Here is a 24,174-nt window from a genome sequence, read left to right as displayed (position 1 = left end):
CTCTCCATAATTCTTCAAGATGAACTGGAGGGAAAGAACAAGTCGGTTGGTACATTAAAAATGAAAAATAAATCAGGTTCCCGTCATGAAATGAATGTCATGAGGTCTTTAACAACAGAACCACGCTCAACGGTATCCGACATGGAGGAGAACCGTTAAGAGTCTTTAAACTGTCGCCGATCCATCAATATGCTGATCGGTTTGCCGTGAGCACGAGGCGGCAGTTGGAACTCTCCTGTAGGCTCCGGAGATATCCCAGCATGCTTTGCAAAAGGCTTTCATCTGTCCCCTTGAGCCACTACTCAATGTCAGGAGTCGAACAGCCATGCAGACGCTCTCAGTATTTTACTGGTGCTCCTGTTGATAAATGACACCGTGGAAGCCGGAGCGTCACCAGCATCCTGGGAAGACGCACAATGACACAGCAACAACACGGGCAGACTTCCACGGGTTAAATATCTGCTATTCTGCATTTCGCCGCGTGAACAAACAAACCCGTAGCTAATTTATGTGTAGAGTTAACCGATAACAGAGGCAGTTTGACAATATGAAATGGATTAACCGCTTATATATATTTGTTTGACTTCCTCCTGAATGAGATCCAGCTTTAAATATGACCAAAATACTACCGCTGTTCAATACTAACTTATCCGAGATTAATATTGAGGTTAGAAGTTACTTAATGGAACACTTCATGATATATTATTTTAGCACCTTTGTTCTTTCTCTTTTAAACATGCTGCTCTTTGAATTAAACAATTAAGAAGCATGATTAAACAAGTTAGCGTTGAGTATTAGCAAAGGGACTGACAGTAACCCGAGAGGGCAAATGTCTGGGCAGCAGGTAAAGTAACGTATAATAAAAAATGATAAGAGTTTTCCTTCTTGTAAACCACCCAACCACACACACACCTTTTGTGTTCGCTTTGTCATCTTCCTTTTATGAACTGATGTCATACTTTTTTATCTAACGTTTCCATTTTAAATGGCTCTCAACCACCTGCTCGTGTCAGAAAAGTATTAAAAACAACAGGTAAAACTCGGCCACTACTTTTTTCTTGCAGATGAAATAGACAGGCTGCTATGTTTTAATAAGCAGTCTTTGATTGTTCCTGTCCCAGACGCTGGGTTGAGGGCTCTGTGGTCAGGTGCACGTGACCATGAGCTCACTGTTTATTATGTTTCCGTGTCGCCGCACAGACTGACTGGGCCGTGTGCAACCGGGCTCGATGTTTTGAGAAACTTTGGCCTTTCTTACTCGGTGAACAGTCGTATTTACGAGTAACACTTGGTTAGTTAGCTACTTTACCGAAGTGCTGACGATACTTGTGAACGGCTCGCTTATTGTTATTAGTCAGAATGAAGCTAACGTTAGCAAACGAAAGGCGGTGGTCGGGGAGGTTTTCCAAGATTTTAGCTAGCTGGCCAGTTAGGAAATATCCCGACATGCACATGGGGACTGTCTTTAACAGTCGCTAATGTCAGTTTATCCAGTCCTCCATAATCCCCGTTTGGTTGGCTTTCGACCTCAGAGCCCTGTTGCTCCGCTCCCCCCTCCCCCTCCCCGCCGCCCAGCTCACCTGCTTGACGGACGGGCTGAACGGGAACTCCCCAGCCTCCTTCAGATCCAGCCAGATCATCGGCATCCGGGGAACCGCCTCCATCGCAGCCCGAGTCTCCACGCGACTGTCGGCTGTTGCGATGTTAGAGCCCCGCGTCGGTAGTCTCTGCGTACGTTGACGAGGTTTCCAGAAAGAAGAGAAGACGATTTCCTCCGAAGAACTGTGTCATGTAACCATTTACACTTCGACCGGAAGCTGGCTGCGCGACGTAGGTTCGCTATATCCGGCGCGTGGGTTTCTGGGAAATGTAGTCAGTGATGGAATTTGAATACTTGTTTCTCATTTCGGCCCAAAGACTATATTTAATTTAGGAGACATGGCCACACATATTTTTTATGATTAGTTAAACCTCTTGAAATATAGTCTGCGCATACTTTGGGCAAGTATTTGACAGTAAAACATTTAAATAGTTTGACTTCATGAACAATCACACTTCTATACAGTCAAAGTCAGATGTCAAATGAGGTAAGATTCAAATTGTTATGAGTTCACAAAGACCAAATACTTGATTGGGATCCTTCTAGTTTCCAAGATTCATGCAGCCATTTTCTTATCACAGCATATTTAGTCTTTGGGCACAAGGCACATTGTTATTCCTGAAATAAAATAAATCTAAAGGAGAAAAAAGTAGTCACATGTAACTATATAGTATATGAAAAACTCCCCTTTCAGCCAGATTGTTTTAACTGATTTGGAATATTTATTTTCCGTTTGCCAATAATAACACAGGCTGTCATTAGCATATTTGGCCTTTTTTGTTGTCAATTTGTGGTTCGAGAAAGAAAAAAATTCTCAGCCACACTCAAGATTTCACACTTTCTCCATCAGCATCGGTACCCTGGAATGAAGACAAGAAGAAAATACAGTGTTCATGTTTGTTTATTCGTCATGTGAATTTTCGTGTGGAGAAATGTCAGTTCAGGTAAACTTAAAAATCATCACGAGCAGTGACAGCGTTCATGACGACACTGACACAGGATGGAGCGATAACAACTTTTCCACAATAACAGATGTCAACATACTGACAAAGTATCTCTGTCATGGAAAAAACATCAACAAAACCATCTGTCGTTAGCAACGAACATGAAGACAAAAGCAGTGTTGTATTTAATGATATTCTGCCAGAATTAATCAATGTCTATTTGAGTTAGCAGAACGGAGTCTCTTCTGGCACTGACTCCCATGGCAGGGAAACAGCCAGAGAGGCTGAGTGAATGTGGTCTCTACTCTGTGGAGGAGTCATGTTGTCGGAGACGTGACAGAAGGACATAATTCCTGCACTGTGATTCAGGTACACTCCTCATCTGGAGGTCTGAGGACCTGTTATGGGAGTTGTATTCTTGTTGTACATAAATATGTAGCCGCTGTTGTCAAAAATCAACGCTCAAGATATACTGTTGCCTCCGATTTTTTTTGGAGTAGTGTGGCTATAAACAACATTACATTTTGAGAAAAAGTGGATGGATATCAAAAAATGACTGTATTTTTGTATATTTTCAGACCAATGGGTTGCAAAAAAAGGAATCATTTAGGAGTAAGTCAAATAACAGGTTTAAAGAGTCGATGTGCAGGTTTTTAGCGAGGCAGTGAGAGAAACTAAACGACTGTACTACTTCCTTGCCAACTACTCTCCTTCCGTCTGGAGGGTTCTCAGGCAGATCACAAACTGCAAACCTAAAAGCCCCCCCACTCCACCAATTACTTACATGACCAACAACCTGAGTGACTTTAGGTGTTATGAGTTGTGTTTTGTTTAATTTGTTGTGCTTTTTTGTTTCAGTGCTTTTTGTTTTACATAAATAAAAAGTTTTTTATTGAATTAGCCATTAAATGATCAGGAATTTAAAAAAAGTATACTATTATCTTTTTTCTTCTTAAAATCTATAGGGAACAAAATGTAGCATGCTTAAGAGGAGTTATAAACTCACATTGGAATAACCAGCATGTTTATTCAATTAAGTTAATGGTCAGGGGAAATCTTAAATGTTTTTTATTAAAATAATCAATATATTTAAAATACGTTTGAATACATGCACTGTGACCAATTCTGCACACAAACCTTTTGCTGCAGTCTGCTTACTTACACCGACTGGAGTTAACTAAAAACAACGACAAACTAAAGTTGGATTTTACCTTCAAAATAAAGTTATATCCTGGAAAACACAGCTTGACCATGTAAGATACATTTCAAAACTGTTGAAACGTTCTAAATATGAATAACATGGACCTTTCCACTTAATACTAAAACCTTTTAGTACAATCTACTGCATCATTTCCCAACCAAAATCACATTGTGATCCGGTCGGGCTTTTATTTGGAAAAGCCCGACCGGAACCCCCCTACGATCCAATCTGCATCGCTTTACAATTGTCACGTCGCCGCCATTTTTGATTAACAAAAAATAAAAAAATAAACAAAAACAAACCACACACACAAATGAGAGGATTTTTTCTTTTGGTTTTCACGAAGAAGTTACGAAAGTGTAACAACCACCTACGGCTTGATCAAAAATAATTAATAAGACACTCTAGTGACATCGCCGTTTGGAGGCAAGTATACCGCGATGACGTTGTTGATGCGAGTTAACAGCTAATAGGCAGCTAATGGTCGACGGACTCGACCACAAACTTCAACAGTAACACAGCAGGGAGTCGTTAGATTCCGGTAGTCGGTTGAGACGTAATATTCGGGCTTCGTTTCGACTTTGTTGTTTGTTGGTAACGATACGCGCTGAGCCGTCGTGGTCCCGGTGTTTCGGAGACTTGACTGGCGGATGTGGAAATCGCTCCTTTAATAGCGGCAACTTCCACCGGAACAAACCCAACTCATCGTTAGTTTATCTTCTTATTTATTTATTTTTAACGTCGCAGCGTGTTTACGGGACACCGACGGGCAGCGTGCAGAACGAATGAAAGCTATCATTTCTGCGTCGACAAGAAACGGCATTTTTTTTAGCAAATCAATATTTACAAGTTTTTTAAAAAAATGCATCGATGACGTAGTTAAATTAGTTTTCCTTGTGTTATTTGGTTATTATTCCCCTTGTTTACTTCTTGTTAACTGTAATTACTCAGAACAGTGACACATGGGTGGGGCGTAAAAGTACAATTCAGAACGATGTTGAGGTTTTATTACTTTATAATTTTGCTCTGCTGTATTTCCGAAGGAAAATATGTCACTTTTCATTCATTTATCAGCTGTAATTTCTTTTAAAATATAAATACATTTGCTATAACAGGGCCACCTTCACCTGCAGCAACATTAATAATGTCATATATAGATAATGCTAATAATCTAATACTAATATTTTGTTTTTGTCCAACCAACCCCAAAGGAAAATTCACAATGATATAGGACAGCAGAGAGAAGAAGCTAATCCTCATGTTTGAGAAGTTGTAAACAAAAATATCATGTTTTTCTTCTGCTTTGTATTCTGTATATTAATATTTCCCCCCTAAAAGCATCACCCCAGTCACATGGTCACGTCACCTGGTGCTCCTGCCTGACTGGTATCACTGTGTTTCTCTCATCCCTGTCAGCAGATGTCACTGGTGTATCTCGGGCAGCAGCTGCTGGAAGCCGTGCGAGGCGGACAGGACAATGACGTCAGAGCCCTGATGGCCAACGGGGCGCCGTTCACCACCGACTGGGTGAGGCCCGATGTGCATTAATTATTAAATAATATTCAGGCTAATTCATAACGACGCATGAGTGCGAACGTTCGTCTGCGGGCCAAGAAAACTGAACTTGTCAGCTCTTCTGCAGCGCCGGAGTGACAGTGATGCTGAGGCGTCATAGTGAGTTCAAAAGGCAGAAAAAAACACTTACAACGCTCACATACTAATTTCAGTCCTTTGCCTGCATACGTGCTTTCACTCTGGACAGGACAACGGGGAGGCTGCGCACTTGTCATGAAATTAAATGACAAAAATAGCTATTAAACTATACCCACGTCTTTTTCTCAATTAATCTATTCCATCGAGTTTCCTCTTAATCTTTTTATTGTCAAAACCTAAAAGACGTTCAGTTTCCGGTCAGACACCAAAGGAGCAAATCTCTAACACCGAGAATCCAAAAAATGACACAAACGCTGAATAATTTATCAATAATCAAAGTAGGCGCCCACTACTTTTTCTGCCGATGGACTAATCTATTAATGATGATCTATTAATATTTTATGCTAACACGCTCACCAGAAGTTGCATTAAATCACCACTGCACCATAACGAAGGCAAAGCACAGAACATTTAGTGTATTTCTATACATTGCCGTGCTTGCAATTGGCATTTTATTTTGTTGATTCAATTGGTCTGTAAATTGATTTCCCAAATTATTACTATTTTAAACATACAAGCCTACTTAAAAAAAAAGAAAAATACCCACATGCACTTTCCTCTGACTCTTTTGATTACATTTATATGTAAGATTCATCTATAATTCACGGCTCACGGGCACCAATGTGTTTTTATTGAATGTCCTCTTCCCTAATGACGCCTGTAAGAACATATGAAGAGTCTCATAAATAATGGTTTCACCCGGGACAGTGTGTCACACTCAGGACGATTTAGTGGATTCATGCAGCGTGAAGCCGAGAAATGGCAGCCTTCACCTATTAATCCTTACATTTAAATTTTTTTTATCTTATATATATATATATATATATATATATGTATGTATGCATTCGGTATTAATTAAATGGCTCAGAAGTAAAGCCGACTGTCAATATAACGGATGATGTTTTTTAAATTTCTATTACCACCGAGTGTCGACGCCGGTGGATTATCTGGAGTAATTACGCTGAGGAACGAGAGCGAGACGACGTTTCTTCTCAGGCGACAGTTTGTGATTACGGTGAACGCGGCGTGCCGGGAACACAACATCATTCCTTCGAAAGAGGAGGCAGTCGGCATAAAGTGTGGCTCGACCCTTTGAAAAGGACGAAGTGTCTGGGGTCTCGACACTTCAAAAAATAAATACAAATCTCTCGCCGTGGATAAAGATAATAAAACAATGTCTCTCCTTCTTTTTCCCCTCCAGCTGGGCTCGTCGCCGCTGCACCTCGCGGCGCGCTGCGGCCACTGCTCCACCGCCGAGGTGCTGCTGCTCGCCGGGGTCAGCTGTGACGCCCGGACCAAAGTGGGCAAGACGCCCCTTCACATAGCGGCCACGGAGGGCCACCCCACCATCGTGGACCTGCTCATGCAGGTGAGGAATTAAATTATTGTTATATGTGGATTTTTAAATGTTACATATTATTATTGCAATACTGTAATATTATAGACATTAAAATGTACATTATTTTAAAAAAATAAGTCTGAAAATACACATTACAGTCACACAAACGTATTATTCGCAAAGATGAAACGCCCTTTTGCTAATAGAACACATTTAATGATGACCATGAATCTTCACGCTGGCTGACCTCTGAGGCTCGATCACTCTGCAGCACTTATCCAGGCAGACGTACAGCCTGGTATTTATGCAGCATTAAAAATAATGTTGATACACTCAACTTTATACATTACATTTCATCTAGCTGACGCATTTAATCGTAAAGCGATTCACAATCACGATTTGATGTGGGACCATTCGGAATGACCTAAAGGAAGTTAGGGGTCAAGCCCAAACCGTGAAACACAGAATCAGACTTGTGTCCTCCTACCTTTGGCCACACTGTATATGATCAAAGGGCCACTTTCTAAATAAGAAACAAGTATTATTACATGTCATATGTTACAGATGGTTTCAGAAAATCTAAAAGACAAACATTTGAAGCCTCCCTGACGCTTCAGTGACGTATACATTTCACATTTCTCACCGTCGTTAGATTTGCGTCCTTGTCCCAGACGCCTTTCCTCACCGCTTCCCCGTTTGTTCCTCCTCCGCCTTCGCCACGGGGGGGCGCCGCTCACCCTTTCGCAGAACGGCGCCGACACCAACGCCAAAGACATGCTGAGGATGACGCCGCTGCACTGGGCGGCCCAGCGCGGCCACAGGGAGGTGGCCGAGCTCCTCCTGAGGTACGGCGCGGACGTCCGCTGCCTCAGCAAGTTCGACAAGACGCCCTTCGACATCGCCATGGATACCAGCAACACGGAGCTGATGATACTGCTACAGGTGGATGGACGGGGGGGGGGGGGATGGGGAGAGACAGACAGAGAGAGACGTGTGAGGAGTCAGACAAACAGATGGAGGATGGATGAAGACGGATATAAATGGGGATTCAGACGAGAGAATGGAAAGTCAAAACAGACGTGAAGATGAGGAGGGGAGGGGAGGAAGGAGAAAGTGAAGACAAAAATGATGCATGGGGAAATGAATAGACACAAGGAGGGACGACTGGAAGGGAGAAGAAGGGTGAGGCGTGCAGGGAGGAGGACTCGGGTCATTTCTGTTTCTGTGAGGTTACAAAGCCAGAGAGCAGACATTTGGGGGAGGAGAAAGAAAGAGAGAGAGAGAGACAGACAGATGAAGGCGGGTCAGACAAGGAGAGACAGATGGAGCAACGAGGAGCTTGTGAGAGAGGCGAGGAAGGGGGGGGGCGAGAAAGACGGACAGAGATTAGGGGAAAGAAAGAGAAACAGAAAAGGGAGGGGTGGGAGGGAGAATGGGGGGGGGGGTGAGGAGAAGAGAAACAGGGGTAGCCGAGGAGATAAACAAAAAGGAGAACGAGAGGAGAGTAGACGAGTGAATTTGACAACAACAAAAAACCACAACACGTTTGACGCTTTCATAAGTGTGACATCGCGAATGAAAGCTCCAGTCGGACTCTCGCCGGTGTTGCTATGGTTTCACCGGCTCCCTCTCGTCGTGGCTGACGCGCAATTTAGACACCGTTTCGCACTCGGTGGGACTCACGCCGGGTGTTCAAACAATTCATCGTTAACGTCGAACCTAGAGGACGCAGTGTTTCAGGTGGAAGGACGAGGTCCCCCCCCCCCCGAGGCCTCCGCGGGGCCCTTTTTTCGGGGCGGTGCGTCTAGTTCCCGTTGGATAACTCTCCTCTCCCGGGCCCTCTCTCCACAAAGCCAGGATGCATATAACAGGGCCTCCAGCTCCGGGTTTGACCTCCTGCGAGGCGGCCGCCGCGCACAGAAGAACACGAACACCCTCCTCAGCCACGAGTCTGAAATACAACCCCCCCCCCTCTCCCCCCTCCCCCCTCCTCTGAAAGGGCTGAATCACAGCGAGTGCACCACGACACAGGGTTCAATATCTGAATCCGAAAGGCAGGGCTTGGATTTTTTATTTCGTTCTTTTCGAAGTGGGCTTGCACGCCCACAGATTTGGAGGAGCAGGCAGAGGAGCACCGGGGAGCCGAGCGGCGCGCCGCAACGTCGCCACTCGTGTAAACGAATAAATATCATGTTTTTGGAGGATGCTTCCGCCGCTCTCACGGCACCGTCAGACGGCTCTCGTCCCGCCGGGGGAACTGCAGCGTGTTTATCTCGTCTTCCCCTTCAAAGCAGAACGCCAACACACGCAATAACGCGAGCGGCCGGAGGAGCGGCCTCGAGAGGCGGTCTCGTGTGACTTTCATCAGGTGGATGAAATGCATTTTCGCCGTTGCCAAACTCTCACCGCGTCGCTCTGATGAAATAAAGCACTTTCAGCCGGCAAGAAAGCAATCGGACGCGAGGCGGCGAACCCCGGGTTTCTTTCTCATCAAGTCTGTGTGGACGAAAGGTCAAAGGTCAGGGTGGATCGCATGAAACATCAGCAGATAAACAGTAAAACAATCTGATGTTTTTTGTTGGTTTTTTTAATCTATCGCGGCCATGACATTGCTTCCTCCGTTAACCACACAGATTGCACACTGTGCTCGGAAAACAAGGCCAATTTAGAGTCGGAAGCATCAGCGAAACAATCACAGATCTGATTCCCCAAAACCCTGCTCTGTTTACGCCTCCCCCGAGAAGGAAACCAGAGTCTAAGTGTTTCAGTTCAGTTACACCGATGCTATCTGCTTTCTTGTCTCGATGGAACTCTTGGAATGATGATTGCGCCCCGTGATCATCTGATTGGATTACACGTTCATCTCAAATGTAACGTGATTTAAAAAAGAAAAGTGTATTATAGACCGCTTTCTCCCTCGAAACTGCATGTAAATATCAATTAAAAGAGGAGGGGACTTTACCGAGTCTAAATCTAGATTCAACAATAATTTAAAAGAAGAGAAGCCGACTCATAAACTAACAGCAGGGAGTCAAAATATCTCCGCTCCCGTATAATGTCGGCGCGCGACTCGCGTCAGCCATCTCTGCGTTCGCTGTGCCAGCGAGCGCGGCCCCGTTCGCTGTGCCAGCGAGCGGGGCCGCGCTCGCTCTGGCAGTTCCGTCGTTGGATTAAACCCAAAGAGGCAGAAACGAGAAGATGGAGTCCGCCTGGCTGGTTTCCTGGAACCAGTGAGGTGTGAAAGCACGGCGGGATTAACGAGCTAGCTAACGGACAAACTCGTCTCCCGGTGTGGCGGGGAGGATCTGGCTCCTGGCGCTTTGTGCGTAATTCAATCAACAAACTAATAAAAACGTACACAGCTTCCTGTCCGCAGGACGTGATCGACGAGCTACACTTCCTGTCTCCTCACGTTGGACTGGGTGGGGGGGGGGGGGGGTCTGGTGTTGCACTAGTAGCCCAAAAAAAAGTCAGTTATTGCAGATTTATGCACTTTCAACAGTTCTATTTTGGGGTTTTGCAGAATTTGACTGCACCTCATGAATGTAGTCACGTATTATTCTATTTGAAGTATTTTTAACTTCAACAGAGACCTTTTTGTGTGTGTGTGTGTGTGTGTGTATGTGTGTGTGTGCGCTTGCAGGACGGCGTGCAGAACCAGGTGAACGTCGACCCAGAGTCCCAGTACATCATCCGTGCCGGTGCGCTGGAGCTGGTCACCGCCACCAGGACCAGCGCAGGTAGGAAGAGATGGGAGTTTTTGTGGTGATGTCACGCGGTCGTGTCGTAAAAACATCTGGACTGGACGGCTAGAAAATGGTTTTAGAACAACGAGAGGGATTTTATATTGTAAAGAATGACCCAAGTGCCTGAGATGAAGACGAGGGAGCGATGAACTCAATATTAATTCTCTTAACATTCACATTTTATGGACCTAACGCGACGAGCCGACTGTTGTCTCCAGGCAGGTCGGAGGACGCGGCGGCCGCCGAGTCGGTGGAGACGGCCGTTCAGCGCGTGGTGGGCGACGGCGGGCAGAGGGTCATCACCATAGTGACGGACCAACACGGCAACCTGCAGCCGGCGTCCCTGGGCCAGCAGCTGTTCTTCACCCTGCAGGGTCAACAGAGTGAGTGGGCGACATGAAGCACGGACGAGGACCGAGATGGCCTCTTAAAAAAGTTAATCAAATAAAAAGCAGCGATATATATCAATCAAAATGAAATAGGTCCTCCAGCAATCAGCTACTTAGAACATTACACCTCTGCAGACTTCGCGCTGCGGTCCGGGACGAGCGGAGACAACCTCGAGACGACATTGCGGTTGCCTCATGAATTAAGATATGAGCCGTGTAAAAACCTTCAGACACATCCTGAAAACAAAGTACTGCAAGAGACAAAAGCAGCTTATTGAATGGATTATTTTATAATTTTTTAAAGTTCAAAATGTGAAATGGAGCATTTGTCTATTCAGAAAAAGAATCGACGCAACTTAAAAACCAGCTGAAGGGACATTATGTATATATATGTATATATGTATATATATATATGTGTATATATACGTATATATATATGTATATAAACATATACAGGACTGTCTCAGAAAATTAGAATATTGTGATGAAGTTCTTTATTTTCTGTAATGCAATTAAAAAAACAAAAATGTCATGCATTCTGGATTCATTACAAATCAACTGAAATATTGCAAGCCTTTTATTCTTTTAATATTGCTGATTATGGCTTACAGCTTAAGAAAACTCTAAAATCCTATCTCATAAAATTTTAATATTTCCTCAGACCAAGTTAAAAAAAAGATTTATAACAGCTGAGTGTTTGTCAAGGCTCAGGAAACCCTTGCAGGTGTTTCGAGTTAATTAGACAATTCAAGTGATTTGTTTAATACCCTACTAGTATACTTTTTCATGATATTCTAATATTTAGAGATAGGATATTTGAGTTTTCTTAAGCTGTAAGCCATAATCAGCAATATTAAAAGAATAAAAGGCTTGCAATATTTCAGTTGATTTGTAATGAATCCAGAATGCATGACATTTTTGTTTTTTTAATTGCATTGCAGAAAATAAAGAACTTCATCACAATATTCTAATTTTCTGAGACAGTCCTGTATATATATGAATATATATATATGTGTATATATATATGTATATATACATATATGTATATATATGTGTATATATATACATATATATATACTGTATATATGATGGAGGCAGCCACTACAGTGTTCTTTTGTCTGAGGAGTTTGGTGGTTTAATTTAAAGTATTATTTTCACTTAAACGGATATTGATTTCTATAGGTGGGACTTTTATTTGGCGGCTAAAATAAGTACTTTAATACATTTAGCTAACCCCCCCCCCCCCGAACACAGACTGCGGATAAGAACCTCATACAACCCCACTTCAACAAAAAAACATCCCTTTCAATGATTTATCATAGGAACAGGAAGGTGGTTGTTGCCAAACCAAAGAGGTAAATTGTAGCAGAAAGAGGTCTCCTAACTCCGATTCCTTAAAGGAGAAAGACCTTTTGTCTTAAAACAAAGGTAAATGTAAATAATAATTATATATATATACAGGACTGTCTCAGAAAATTAGAATATTGTGATAAAGTTCTTTATTTTCTGTAATGCAATTAAAAAAACAAAAATGTCATGCATTCTGGATTCATTACAAATCAACTGAAATATTGCAAGCCTTTTATTCTTTTAATATTGCTGATTATGGCTTACAGCTTAAGAAAACTCTAAAATCCTATCTCATAAATTTTAATATTTCCTCAGACCAAGTTAAAAAAAAGATTTATAACAGCTGAGTGTTTGTCAAGGCTCAGGAAACCCTTGCAGGTGTTTCGAGTTAATTAGACAATTCAAGTGATTTGTTTAATACCCTACTAGTATACTTTTTCATGATATTCTAATATTTAGAGATAGGATATTTGAGTTTTCTTAAGCTGTAAGCCATAATCAGCAATATTAAAAGAATAAAAGGCTTGCAATATTTCAGTTGATTTGTAATGAATCCAGAATGCATGACATTTTTGTTTTTTTAATTGCATTACAGAAAATAAAGAACTTCATCACAATATTCTAATTTTCTGAGACAGTCCTGTATATATATAACTACGCACTATCCAATCGTGTGACGGTCGTCTGGCTCTTTTCTGCTCTGCGGTCGCAGTGGTGGCTTTGCCAGCGGGCACGATCGCGGAGGAGGTCGTGGTGGAGGAGGCCCCGCCCACACGCAAGAGGAAGACGGACCCCGCAGCCAATCACGTCGGCCCGAAAGACAAGGTAAGCCAGGAGGACCTACAGGTACACGTCAGTCACGGCTCCATGTAGTTCAGTTGAAACTCGCTTCTTAGTCATGAAACCCAGATGGCGTTATTTATTCACACACAACCAACTCTCCTACAACACCTATATATTTAATGTTTATGCGGTAATATTTCTCCTCTATATATATACGAACGTGAAGCTTCCATTAGGACGCAGTATAATTGTGTGTCTCTGGTTATCAGCATTAAAGCAGTTCTACACATATTACTCTGGAGCTATTCAGTCCTTTAATATCACCCGCCTAACGAGCACATTTCACTTCATTCAGCGGCGGGAAAATGTGATTTCACTGGATGCTTTAACTGCCAATTTGTTTCTTTTTATTACCAGAAGGTCAGAGAGAGTCGCGAGCAGCTGCAGGGCCAGCTACGGGAAGCCAATCTTAAAGCCCGCGAGTACCAGCAGCAGCTCGTGCTGAAGGAGCGGGAGGCCGAGCAGTACCGCCTCAAACTGGAGCTGGCCATCGCCATCGCCGTCGGCAACGGCAGAATCGAAGCAGTGAAGCAGGAGAAGGAGGAGGAGGAGGAGATTACGGTGCAGGAGCTAGAGGCGGTCGAGACGACGGTGGGAGCGAAGAGGAGGAGGTCGTCTGTGAACTTCCAGAAGGTGCAATTCTTGCGAGCGAGCGCGACGAGGAGGTCGACACCGCAGAGGAGACGCGCGAGTCCTCCTCCTGTCGGCGAGGCCGAGGGAGGAGCAGAGGGAGGGGCAGAAAAATCTTATTGAATTGATTTTTATAACCTTTTTTTTGTAAACGATGGACGTCTCTTGACAGGAGCTTACATCAGGAGCTTACATCAGGAGCACACTGAGAAGACATCAGGGACTTCATCTCTCCGTGGTTCTGAGCTCCGGCTGTAGTTTCTTACGATCTGACTCCAAACCGAATGGTTGCCGAGGCGTCTCCGGGGAGACTGTTGCTGTGGCGACTTGAATCAAGGATTTTTTTGGGTGGGATTATTTTAATCTAAAAATACGGACCGATTTTTACACATTGCACCTTTAAATTCGGAGGTGGTTTTTTTCCGTGTTTACGCGATACATTCTTTCGCGACAGTACAGGCCCTCAGACCGCTCTCATCCGCGGCTACCACTTTGAGCTTTTTTGGGAATCAAACCTGCGACCCGCCGCCGTCAACTCGGTTATTCCGCTGCGTAACGTTGTGGGTTTGATGGGAGTCGGAACGAGACAGTTCTGAGGGGGGAAACATAAAAAAAGGGCGGGGGGGGGGGGGGACAAATGATATCTCAACGTCGATTATTTTTCGTGATGTTTGTTTACATGACTGTTTTCCACAAATGTCTTTTTGGGAGCATCATGGAGCCGTTATGGACGAAAACTAATTAGCACAGCCGTTTGTTTTTGTTTTTTTGGAGCCGTAAAAAAAACCATTTTGATTAAAATGGGCAAAAGCAAGTCTTTGGAATCAGGAATAAGTGCAGTCATCAATAACAAGAGCTTGATTGTTTATTTGTTTTTTTCTTCCATTCATGACACAGCCCATCTTCTCATTATTCAAACTGTCAGGGGAGGTTTGTTTATTGGTTTATACTTAAGAGCTTCATTCATCAGGGTATCTTATCATTGTTTGTAAAAAAATTAATAAAAACTGGTAATTCTGTCTTGTTTTGTCCGTTGTTTTTGTTATTTGAGGCAATAAAATAATATAAGAAATAAATGTGCACTTTTGTTGAGGGATTTGGTGGTTTTGTTTTTAATTAGAAAAACACCTTTGGGAAATAAAATGAAAACATAACATTATTCAATCATTTAATTGGTAAAGCTGGAATATAACAAAAAATATATAAAACGTTATCTAACGCATTTCAATAAAAGGCTCTCTTCGTCTTCTTGCAGTCTTCGTAAGAAACCCTGGAGATATAAAGGGGGGGGGGGGGGGGTTTGATTGGTAGTTCTTGAACAGTTGTCGTCCTCTGATGTCGTTTTTAGGGGTGAAAGCAGATTGTGGCTGACATGAATCTTGACAGACCAGCTCTGGACCCCCCCCCGTGTTTCATCCACCTCACACAGGCAGCATGCCGTTTTCAGAACTGATCTCAAATAATCTTCTCGCCCTGGAAGCGCTTCATGTGACTCCTTTCAGAGCTTTGAAGGCTGTACGAGTCCCGACTCAGCCTGAGATCACCTGGCGGCGGCCCCAGAGGAGAGGCCGGGAGTGACAGTGCTGTCAGTAACCCTGCCTTTTGCTTTTTTAATGGGTCTAGAACTCGTTAGATGTATAGATGTATGAGTTCTAGACCCACGATGTTAGATGTATGAGTTCTAGACCCACGGTGTTAGATGTATATATGTATAAGTTCTAGACCCACGGTGTTAGATGATCTAACACCGTGGGTCTAGAACTCATACATCTAACATCGTGGGTCTAGAACTCATACATCTAACACTGTGGGCCAATAACTTATCCATCTAACATCGTGGGTCTAGAACTCATACATCTATACATCTAACACCGTGGGTCTAGAACTCATACATCTATACATCTAACACCGTGGGTCTAGAACTCATACATCTATACATCTAACACCGTGGGTCTAGAACTCATACATCTAACACCGTGGGCCTAGAACTTATACATCTATACATTTAACACCGTGGGTCTAGAACTCATACATCTAACACTGTGGGCCTAGAACTCATACATCTAACATCGTGGGCCTAGAACTCATACATCTATACATCTAACACTGTGGGCCTAGAACTCATACATCTAACATCGTGGGCCTAGAACTCATACATCTATACATCTAACACTGTGGGCCTAGAACTCATACATCTAACATCGTGGGCCTAGAACTCATACATCTATACATCTAACATCGTGGGTCTAGAACTCATACATCTATACATCTAACATCGTGGGTCTAAAACTCATACATCTATACATCTAACACCGTGGGCCTAGAACTTATACATCTAACATCGTGGGTCTAGAACTCATACATCTAACACCGTGGGTCTAGAACTCATACATCTATACATCTAACACCAACACTTTGCTGATCCATCAACTTTCCATACAGCTCCGCAGCCAGAGGTTTCACAAAGGTAGACTTTGACTATTGCTTCGAACTACTTTTCCAATATTTTTCTGAAAGGTTTGAGACCCGAGGCAATTTTGAATAATGCCGGCAATCAGCTTTTCTTTGGCGCCAGTGTTCCCTGAAGCTTCACGCCACATCCTGTTGAATAGGCGACAGGCTATGAACCTCAATGGCTCTCGGGAATAAGAAGAATCGCTGCAGAACCATTTATACAACACCAGCAGTCCCCTTCCTTTTGTTCTCTTTCACAGCTATATGCACATTCCTGGGGGAACAGTCCACTTCCAACTCGCTCAGGAGCCATAAAATTAACCAGAGGCTGAATAGTGAATCGGGGCGCTTGAGGGAAAAGGAATAAATTCAGCGTATAAGGCGTCTGAGCAGCGGGTGAAAATAATTCAATTATCAGAGGCTTTCTTGAATATGAGTCATGTTGCATAAAGCATGACTGTGCTATCGATCCATAGTGGTTCATGTTTACTGCCGTGTGTGGATTGGATCGCAATCCTTGTTTGGCGTGAGCTCGTGAGATTGACTGAGACTGAAAATGAAGGTTTTTAACTACAGAACGATTTGTTTTCCAACTTGGTGCAAAGTTATCAGAGTTAAACCCCCCTCGGGCAGAGGGCCTTTTGTTTCCTTTCACGTCAGAGTAATTCTGGAGTTTGTGTTTATTATTTTCATAGGATGGGTATCAACACACCTCATCCTCAGGTTGTCTTCGCTGTGCTCGCTCAGCTTGTGCAACAACCTGTCTTGTTTCCTGGACGTCATCCATGGCCCCATTTTGACTATTTTTTTAAATAAAAAGAGCAAACTGGGGGAAAAAGGCTTCAGTAAAGTCGTAGGTCGTCCCTTATATAATAAATTTTTTTAAATAGCGGAGACTGCACATTTCTCCTCTGCGGGATCGGCTCGTTTTTTAAATTCTGATATGCTTCAGCTCCCCGGCCCTCCACATAATAAATAAATAAAATAAAAACTGGTGGATGTGTGGCGTCAGCAACATTTGTTAAGTAACAGATTCACATGTTCACAGGCAAAGGGAAATTCAGAAGTCAGTCTATCCTCGTTGTTGCTTCAATGTGAGAAATGATGCAGGTTTTCTTCAGAGGGGGGGGGGGGGGGGTTAGGGGGTCTAGTTGTGCAGCAGCTGATTGCATATCAACATATTCAACGTGTTGTCGGTGTCAGAGGGAAGATTGTTATTCTGCATGGCGCTCTGGAGGGTCTCGGCTCGAAGAGCAGCCTGGGCCTGGAGACTGGAGAATAGTGTGTGTGTGTGTGTGTGTGTGTTTTCATGTGTTGTTTTGTGTGTAAGTGTGTGTGAGTAGCCAGAAGTGTGTCTGGTTTCACAGAAAACCAATCGAGACAACTGCCGGCTACAACTGCCAGTCGCTGATAACGTGGGCAGAAAGAAAGCGTCGGGCCTCCGGCGATCACCGAAGTTGAGCTTCGGAAGAATGTTTTTCCCGTCCGTTGTTTGTTTGCCCTCGACACCGACGCCTCTGACCCCGCCTGGGACGAACGAACCCTTAATGAAATAAAACACATTAAAATGTCAGTTTGGCTCTCGGATCTTTTTTATTAGAAAAGAAGAAAAAAAGAAAATGGACGGTGGCTCGAGGCAAAAAACAAACAAACAGATTGAAAACAAAAAAAGAGGCTCCGTACAGACAGGAACACAAATAAAGCTGCTTGAGCAACTGACCCACAGCTACGACATCGGGGGTAAAGCACTTCACCGTATATCATGCACGGAGGAGATACTGGGCAAGAAATACATGCAGGGCGTGGGGGTCGGGGGGGGTGGGGGGGCACGCACATCAGCACCTCTGCACAACATCTGCGATAGGAAAAGGCCACAGCAGATCACAAGAACACCACACGTCAACGAAAGGGGGGGGGGAGGGCAGAGGTCACTTCCTGTCCCCGGCGCAGAACCGGAGCAGGTCGACTTGACATCTCCGTGAAGTGCAAAGACGCGGCAGCGACCGGCTGATTTCCCCACGTCTCCGCCACACCGACGATACTGTAAACAATCTACACTATAAGGCGCACGGTTGAAGAATACTTTGCCCAACGAAAAAGCCACAACGTCAGTTCATAAAGGGTTTCGACATCGTCATCGTCATCGTCATCGTCGTCGTCGTCATCGTCGTCAACGCTCTGCAGCTCCGGCATACCAACTGTCAATATGCCAACAGCAGGCAGTAAAATGCTGTTTAAATGTCTTTAAATTAAAGAAAAAAACACATTTAAAGACAAATATTTTTAGCCGTTGTCTTTCTTTTTTCCCTAAAACACCGATCTAAACGTTTAATTTTTTTCCCCCGTCTTATTCTTCAACTTAGGCACACGGTACAGCACAGTAAACGTTTTTTTCTTCTTTTCTTCCAATACTTCTTTTGGTTGCTGACATCGAAAGGACACGGACACCGAAGGGCCCTCTCGGACAGAAAGGACTAATCGTTTCTTTTTTAAAACGGGATACGCAAGAACACTTGTCATCCCTCGCTGCTGGCACTTATCGGTCCAAACCGTGAACCTTAAAGGGAGAACTCGTCCACGACCGTCTTTGCGATTGCGTAACCGGCTTTGGGTCCCATCCTACTGAACGGAACGACCATCCGACAAAGACATAAGGCATCAAAACTCGTCTTCGCCTGAAGTACACCGGTCATACAAAGTCTGTTGGACCTCGTCCACGAATAAAATGACATAGCTCAACAACCCTGACTATCCACGCGGGTTTTTCCAACACTGATTGTCTACATTATCAAGAAAAATCTACGGACGTAAACATGATAAGATGTAAACACTGTTAGAACCTCAAGAAGACATTCAACCTGTGTGAGATGGGAGAAATAAACACGGAGGAACGACGTAGTCCAAAGGAGAACTGATGGGAGGGAATGGTTAAAAGTTGGGGTAAATTACGGGGGGGGGGGGGGGGGGGATCCCTCGAACTGAGGGTCTGATCAATAATCGTCAGAGCATAGTTCTGGTTGTCTGGTTACAGTTCAGATGTTTCAGATTTGGCAGGGAGAGGCTGTTGAACTCTGGTCGGCGCTCGTTTTCGAGGATTCTCCCGTAAAGCTGTCGTTCTTCTTCCTCCCGGTGAATCGGCAGACATGTTGTTTTAGCCTCAAAATCAGTCTTCTATTTATTTAAATCTCTCTATTTGTTTACTTCCTAATTCAAAGAAATGCAATGCACATTCTCTCCAAAGGGGGGCTCCTCCTCCTCCTCCTCCTCCTCCTCCTCAGACGATGCGGTAATCGAACGTGTCCTTCTCGGCGTGGTCGGTCCAGTTGGACGACGGCATGCTGCGGTACGGGTCCAGCAGGATGCGGAAGCAGCGCACGATGAGCAGCGCCAGGAAGATGAAGAGCAGCAGCACGAAGACGAAGGCCGCCTTCTGCTCCAGCGTCAGGTAGGAAGGCACGTGGTGGGCGCCGCCCGACGAGGACAGCGTGCTGCTGAAGAGGCCCTCGGCCATCCTGGGCACGTCCATGCTCGACCGTCTCGCCTCCAGCTCTCTTGTCGGTTCGCGGAAGGATTTTATTTTGAAGGGGAAGATGGAGTCAGCGGACCTGCAGGGAGAAGCCAAACAGACGGGATTATCCTAGACATCGCGTCCTCTGTGGGTTCGACGGATGCGAGCGAATAAATGACCCGACGCAATCGGAGGATCAGAAAGAGAAGAGGAAAAAAAGCCCAAAGTCCTCCGTCAACAATGGGCTGTCTATTTTTGGAACTGCTGGCACAAAGCTCGCTCCGTGAGTAGAGGAGGCTCGGGGGAACTCATTTGGCCTTTAAATTCTGCAGCTCCGAGCATTTAAAACATCTTGAATCTTGAATCTTGAATCTTGAATTGGCACTTTGAAACCACGGCCACGCCATGATGAAATATCCAAAGCTGTTTTTTACGGCTCATTATATTCCCATGCAACCACTCACGCAACGATTTACTCCTAAGCATGTTGTTGGCGTGCAAACAAACAATAAAAGGCTGGATTACCGATCCTTTGATTCACTCGAAAATGGGCTACATAAAAAAAATTAAGAGCGTCTGTGATTTGAGGGCATTGACTCCACACGGCTCTCAACATGGAGACGGGCACCGGCGCCAACGCCGCCAACGGCGCTGACAGAGCTAACGGTTTTGCCCCGAGGGGAGAACCAGAGACGGCGTGCTGTTGCCAAGAGACTTATTTACACAGAAAACAGCTGTTTGCGGCGGTGTTAATGAATTCTGCGGTAGCCTCGTGCCAGAATGTGTTTGCTGCTGGTCACATTCACATTTAAACCCCGAAGGCCAGATTTTGTTGGCCGTCTTCTTAGAGTCGAACGTCCTTTTTCGATGTTGAAGTGACAGGTTGCAGCTTCCTGCGTGGATCATTAGTTCTGGCAACAAGAGGCCCGGTCCGAGGCATTTTTTTGGAGAGAGCCGTTGGCTCGTCTGCTCATCAATCCGACACTCGGGCCAGCAGGACCCGTTGAGCAAAGTGACTTTCACCATTTGTCTTCTTCTCTTCTTACGGTACCAGGAGCCCGACGCACCCCCGCTATCTCTGCAGCTCCAGGGATGAATCCTACGTGAGTCGTTCGAGAATTTTATGAACCAAATTAATTAACTAAAACTAAAGACAGCGTCCTGTGAACGAAGGTATTAGTCCAATGATTACTGCAGCCCACTGCTCCTTAATAACTAAGGATGGGTTAAATGCAGAGAACTAATTTCCCCTTGGGGATTAATAAAAGTGTATATTATTAGAGGAGCGTTGTGAATAATTTAGAGCGCGAGGCTCTAAATTGGTCGATGCCAGTGACCCGGCCTTGCTTTGCTTAATGGGCTCCATCGATCGGATCAATTAGATCATCGGCGGCTTATCAGTCGGCTCTGAGGAAACGTTTGGGCGACCGGGAACCGAGTAGAGCGTCAGGCGGTCACGCTCTGTGAGGGTGGAGATCCGTCAGAGAGAGTGACAAGCACTTGGGAGGAGGGAGGGAGGGAGGGAGGAGGAGGGAAGGAGATGTTCTGAGGCTGCTTGGAGTGACAAGACGGCTCTCTCTCTCTCTCTCTCTCTCTCTCTCTCTCTCTCTCTCTCTCTCTCTCTCTGTGTGTCCTGCCTCGCTGATCAGCATCCTGTTATCCATCACACCTAAAACTCCCCCCAAAAAAAATTAGATTTCACTGCGAGAGACGATAAGTAACCGGTCTCGCCTTCCCCGCCAAACCGAAGACTCCCCGGTACACGTACGTTTGCCGAGTATTATTCTAATCTGTTTGGGCCAGATCTGCTATTTTAGTTGTCAGGTTACGCAACGCGCTTCAAAGACTCCCGTCATCGGCGTGACTAAGCGAGTTCGTAAAATGAGATCTCCGCCCATTTGAGGAAGGTCGTGTCATCTCGTCTGCTCCGATCATCGGCTGCAGGAAAGAAGAAGAAGAAGAAGAAGAAGAAGAAGAACAAAAACAACTTCTAGGAGACATTCCGAAAATAGCTTTCACGCTGACAGAAATACACACACGGCGTGCCTCGTTTTCACATGAAAAGTGAACCGCACAAGTTTATTCTGGTCGGAGACGGTTGCCGCGGCGACGAGACGATGGCGTAAGGCGCCGAGAGTTGAACACGGACACGTAGTCTAATCTCGGAAAACGAGGCAGATTATGTTTGAAAAAAGTTGATTTAACCGGCTGCATGTGTGTGTGTGTGTGTGTGTGTGTGTGTGTGTGTGTATGAGTGTGTGCATGTGTGTGTGCGTGTCTGTGTGTGTGAGTCTGTGTGACTAATGGAGAATTCCAAATGCATCAGAGCAGGTGAAATGAAATGGTTGAGCTGGATTATTGGACTTCATTGCCACGTCAATCATTTGCGAATATGAAATGTCACGCGTTATGAAGTGACTGCCGAGGCCACAATGTATCAAAATGTGATTATTAAAATAAGAACGACAGATGTAGAGATGTACATTTTAATATTTGTTTAAAAAATATATATATATATTTCCCAGCACATTACCGTTTGTGCATGAGACAATTAAACCAACACATGCACAGCTATTTATGAACAAACAGCAAGGATTTGAACATTCATATAGAACTAAATATATATTTATAATAATTAAAACGATAACTCTTAATTTCTATAATTTTTACAGAAGGAAATTTTATATTTTCTGTGTAAAGAAATGCAAAAAAGAAGAAAAAAAGTGGTTCGAGCGTGAGAACATGACTGAATATGATCAAGCAACACCTATGCATGCGATGGATCTCAAGATGCAACGGAGGAGTAGGCGCACGCGCACCCCTCGCGCTGATTACAAGTCTTACTTGTGTCCGACACGCACGCGATCCGGTTGAGATCAAAGGTGGACGGCGCCCCGCAGCTCCGACGCACGAAGGAGAAGAAGAGAAGAAGCTCAACAACAATTCCTCCCAAAAAAACCCAGGGAAAGAGAGAGAGAGAGAGAGAGAGAGAGAGAGAGAGAGAGAGAGAGAGAGAGAGAGAGAGAGAGAGAGAGAGAGAGAGAGAGACGCCATTGAGAGGCACGGATTACAAAATATAAAACCTGCACCTCTTTCTCTCTTGTCCGATGCCGGCTGTGCGCCTTTTTGCGGGTGCACGAGTCACACGCCCCCCCCCCCCCTCCACCCCCCCTCTCCCCCAGCCTGGATTCATAAAAAAAAGAAAATAGAAAGGGAACGCCCCCCGTGTCGGTGCACCTTTCACACCTAAACTAACAGCAACATTTTTTGGGTGAATTAAAAACCATGTCATGCACGTGAGGGTGTGTGTATGTGTGTGTGCATGTGTGTGTGTGTGTGTGTGTCTGTGTGTGTGATGAGCTGTGAGCGTGCGCCGGAGCACTAACCTGTTGGTGTGAGGGGAGCTCGGGGATCTCCGTCAGCGGCGGCTCTCCATCGCGTCACAGGACTCCACATGTAAAGCACACGCACCGTCAGGGCTCCTCTACTCCTTGACGGAATGAACAAACAAACAAACAACAACAACAACAAAAACAAAAACAAAAAGCCTCGCAGTGGCTCGCGCTCTGCTGTTGCTCCTCACCCTCTGCTGCTCCGCTCGTGTTTGTCTCGTCGTCCTCGCGCGCCGCTCGTCCCCAAAGACGCGCACACGCGCGCGCACACACACGCACACACACACACGGGTGTGTGTAGTGGGTACCCCGTCGCCGCTGGCAACCTGTTGCCATAGCAATATCCTCCAGGTAGGCTATACGGCGCTGTACACGTCGCAAAGGGGAAGGTGTGGCCCTGCTACTCCGGGTCGAGATCACGAATGTAATATATATATCTGATTAATCAAAGTAATATATATAAATATATATATATACATAGATACATATCGGTCTACAGATATATATATATATATATATAAATTATATATGTGTATAAATACACATACACAGCTATATATATATATATATACATAGATAAATATACAAACTGTCTATATATATTTATATATATGTATATACATACATATATCCACATATATATATATCCACATATATATATGTAAATATTTAAACTGTATATACATTGGAAGGTAATATTAATATAATGTTATAAAGAAGACATGATAATAAATTAATAACATATCTACTGTAAATCTTTCTTCCAGGAGACGTGCCTAGTGCATCAACAGACTGTGCTGCATGTTGGACTACCAGTTGCTCTGAGCTGAAGGGGTGACGGGCACTCCTGTGTGTGTGTGAGTGTGTGTGAGTGTTGTGTGTGTGTTTATCTTTTCATGAGAAGCTTAAGAGCCTTTGCTGTCTGATTCTGACGGATGAAATCCCCTCAGAGCTCCGGGAGGACGTGACAGTCCATGAACAGAGGAGGTCAGAGAGTGACTGTGCAGAGCAGTCCGGGGAGGTGGGGAAACCTTACAGTTACGTAAGGGCCTCAGTTAAATGCTG

General features: G+C 44.5%; 2 protein-coding genes and 1 pseudogene across 3 annotated transcripts in view; 1 reads left to right on the top strand and 2 right to left on the bottom strand.

The window, feature by feature from the left end:
- The window catches only part of LOC130212541 (tyrosine-protein phosphatase non-receptor type 23-like), a 23,192-nt gene extending 21,393 nt beyond the window's left edge, over positions 1-1,799 (bottom strand). Inside the window, 2 exon segments of the mRNA XM_056443515.1 lie at positions 1-24; positions 1,581-1,799. The exon segment at positions 1-24 is cut by the window's left edge and continues 51 nt beyond it. Of these exon segments, the coding sequence (XP_056299490.1) occupies positions 1-24; positions 1,581-1,664 (108 nt within the window). The 5' untranslated portion in view covers positions 1,665-1,799.
- Positions 1,800-2,320: 521 nt separating this feature from the next.
- On the top strand, positions 2,321-14,774 carry LOC130213523 (GA-binding protein subunit beta-1-like; annotated as a pseudogene).
- A 3,009-nt stretch (positions 14,775-17,783) lies between these two features.
- Positions 17,784-23,293, bottom strand: LOC130213004 (cortexin-3). 2 transcript variants are annotated; one of them, XM_056444372.1, is made up of 2 exons: positions 23,104-23,293; positions 17,784-19,814 (listed from the first exon to the last, which is right to left on the bottom strand). In XM_056444372.1, the coding sequence occupies exon 2, from the start codon at positions 19,733-19,735 to the stop codon at positions 19,484-19,486; it is 252 nt and encodes an 83-aa protein (XP_056300347.1). In that variant the 5' UTR covers positions 19,736-19,814; positions 23,104-23,293; the 3' UTR covers positions 17,784-19,483. The 2 variants fall into 2 exon arrangements, with proteins under 2 accessions (XP_056300347.1, XP_056300348.1); XM_056444373.1 differs by lacking the exon at positions 23,104-23,293 and adding an exon at positions 22,562-22,645.
- Between the last annotated feature and the right edge of the window lie 881 nt (positions 23,294-24,174).

This window comes from Pseudoliparis swirei, chromosome 22 (genome assembly GCF_029220125.1).
Source record: "Pseudoliparis swirei isolate HS2019 ecotype Mariana Trench chromosome 22, NWPU_hadal_v1, whole genome shotgun sequence".
Lineage (NCBI taxonomy): Eukaryota > Metazoa > Chordata > Actinopteri > Perciformes > Liparidae > Pseudoliparis > Pseudoliparis swirei.
The sequence above is the reverse complement of the archived record's forward strand: the minus strand, read 5'-3'. Positions and strand labels throughout refer to the sequence as shown.

What these genes read in the sequence shown, in the direction of transcription:
- LOC130213004 (XM_056444372.1), bottom strand. Translation starts at nt 19,735, where the DNA reads ATGGACGTGCCCAGGATGGCCGAGGGCCTCTTCAGCAGCACGCTGTCC.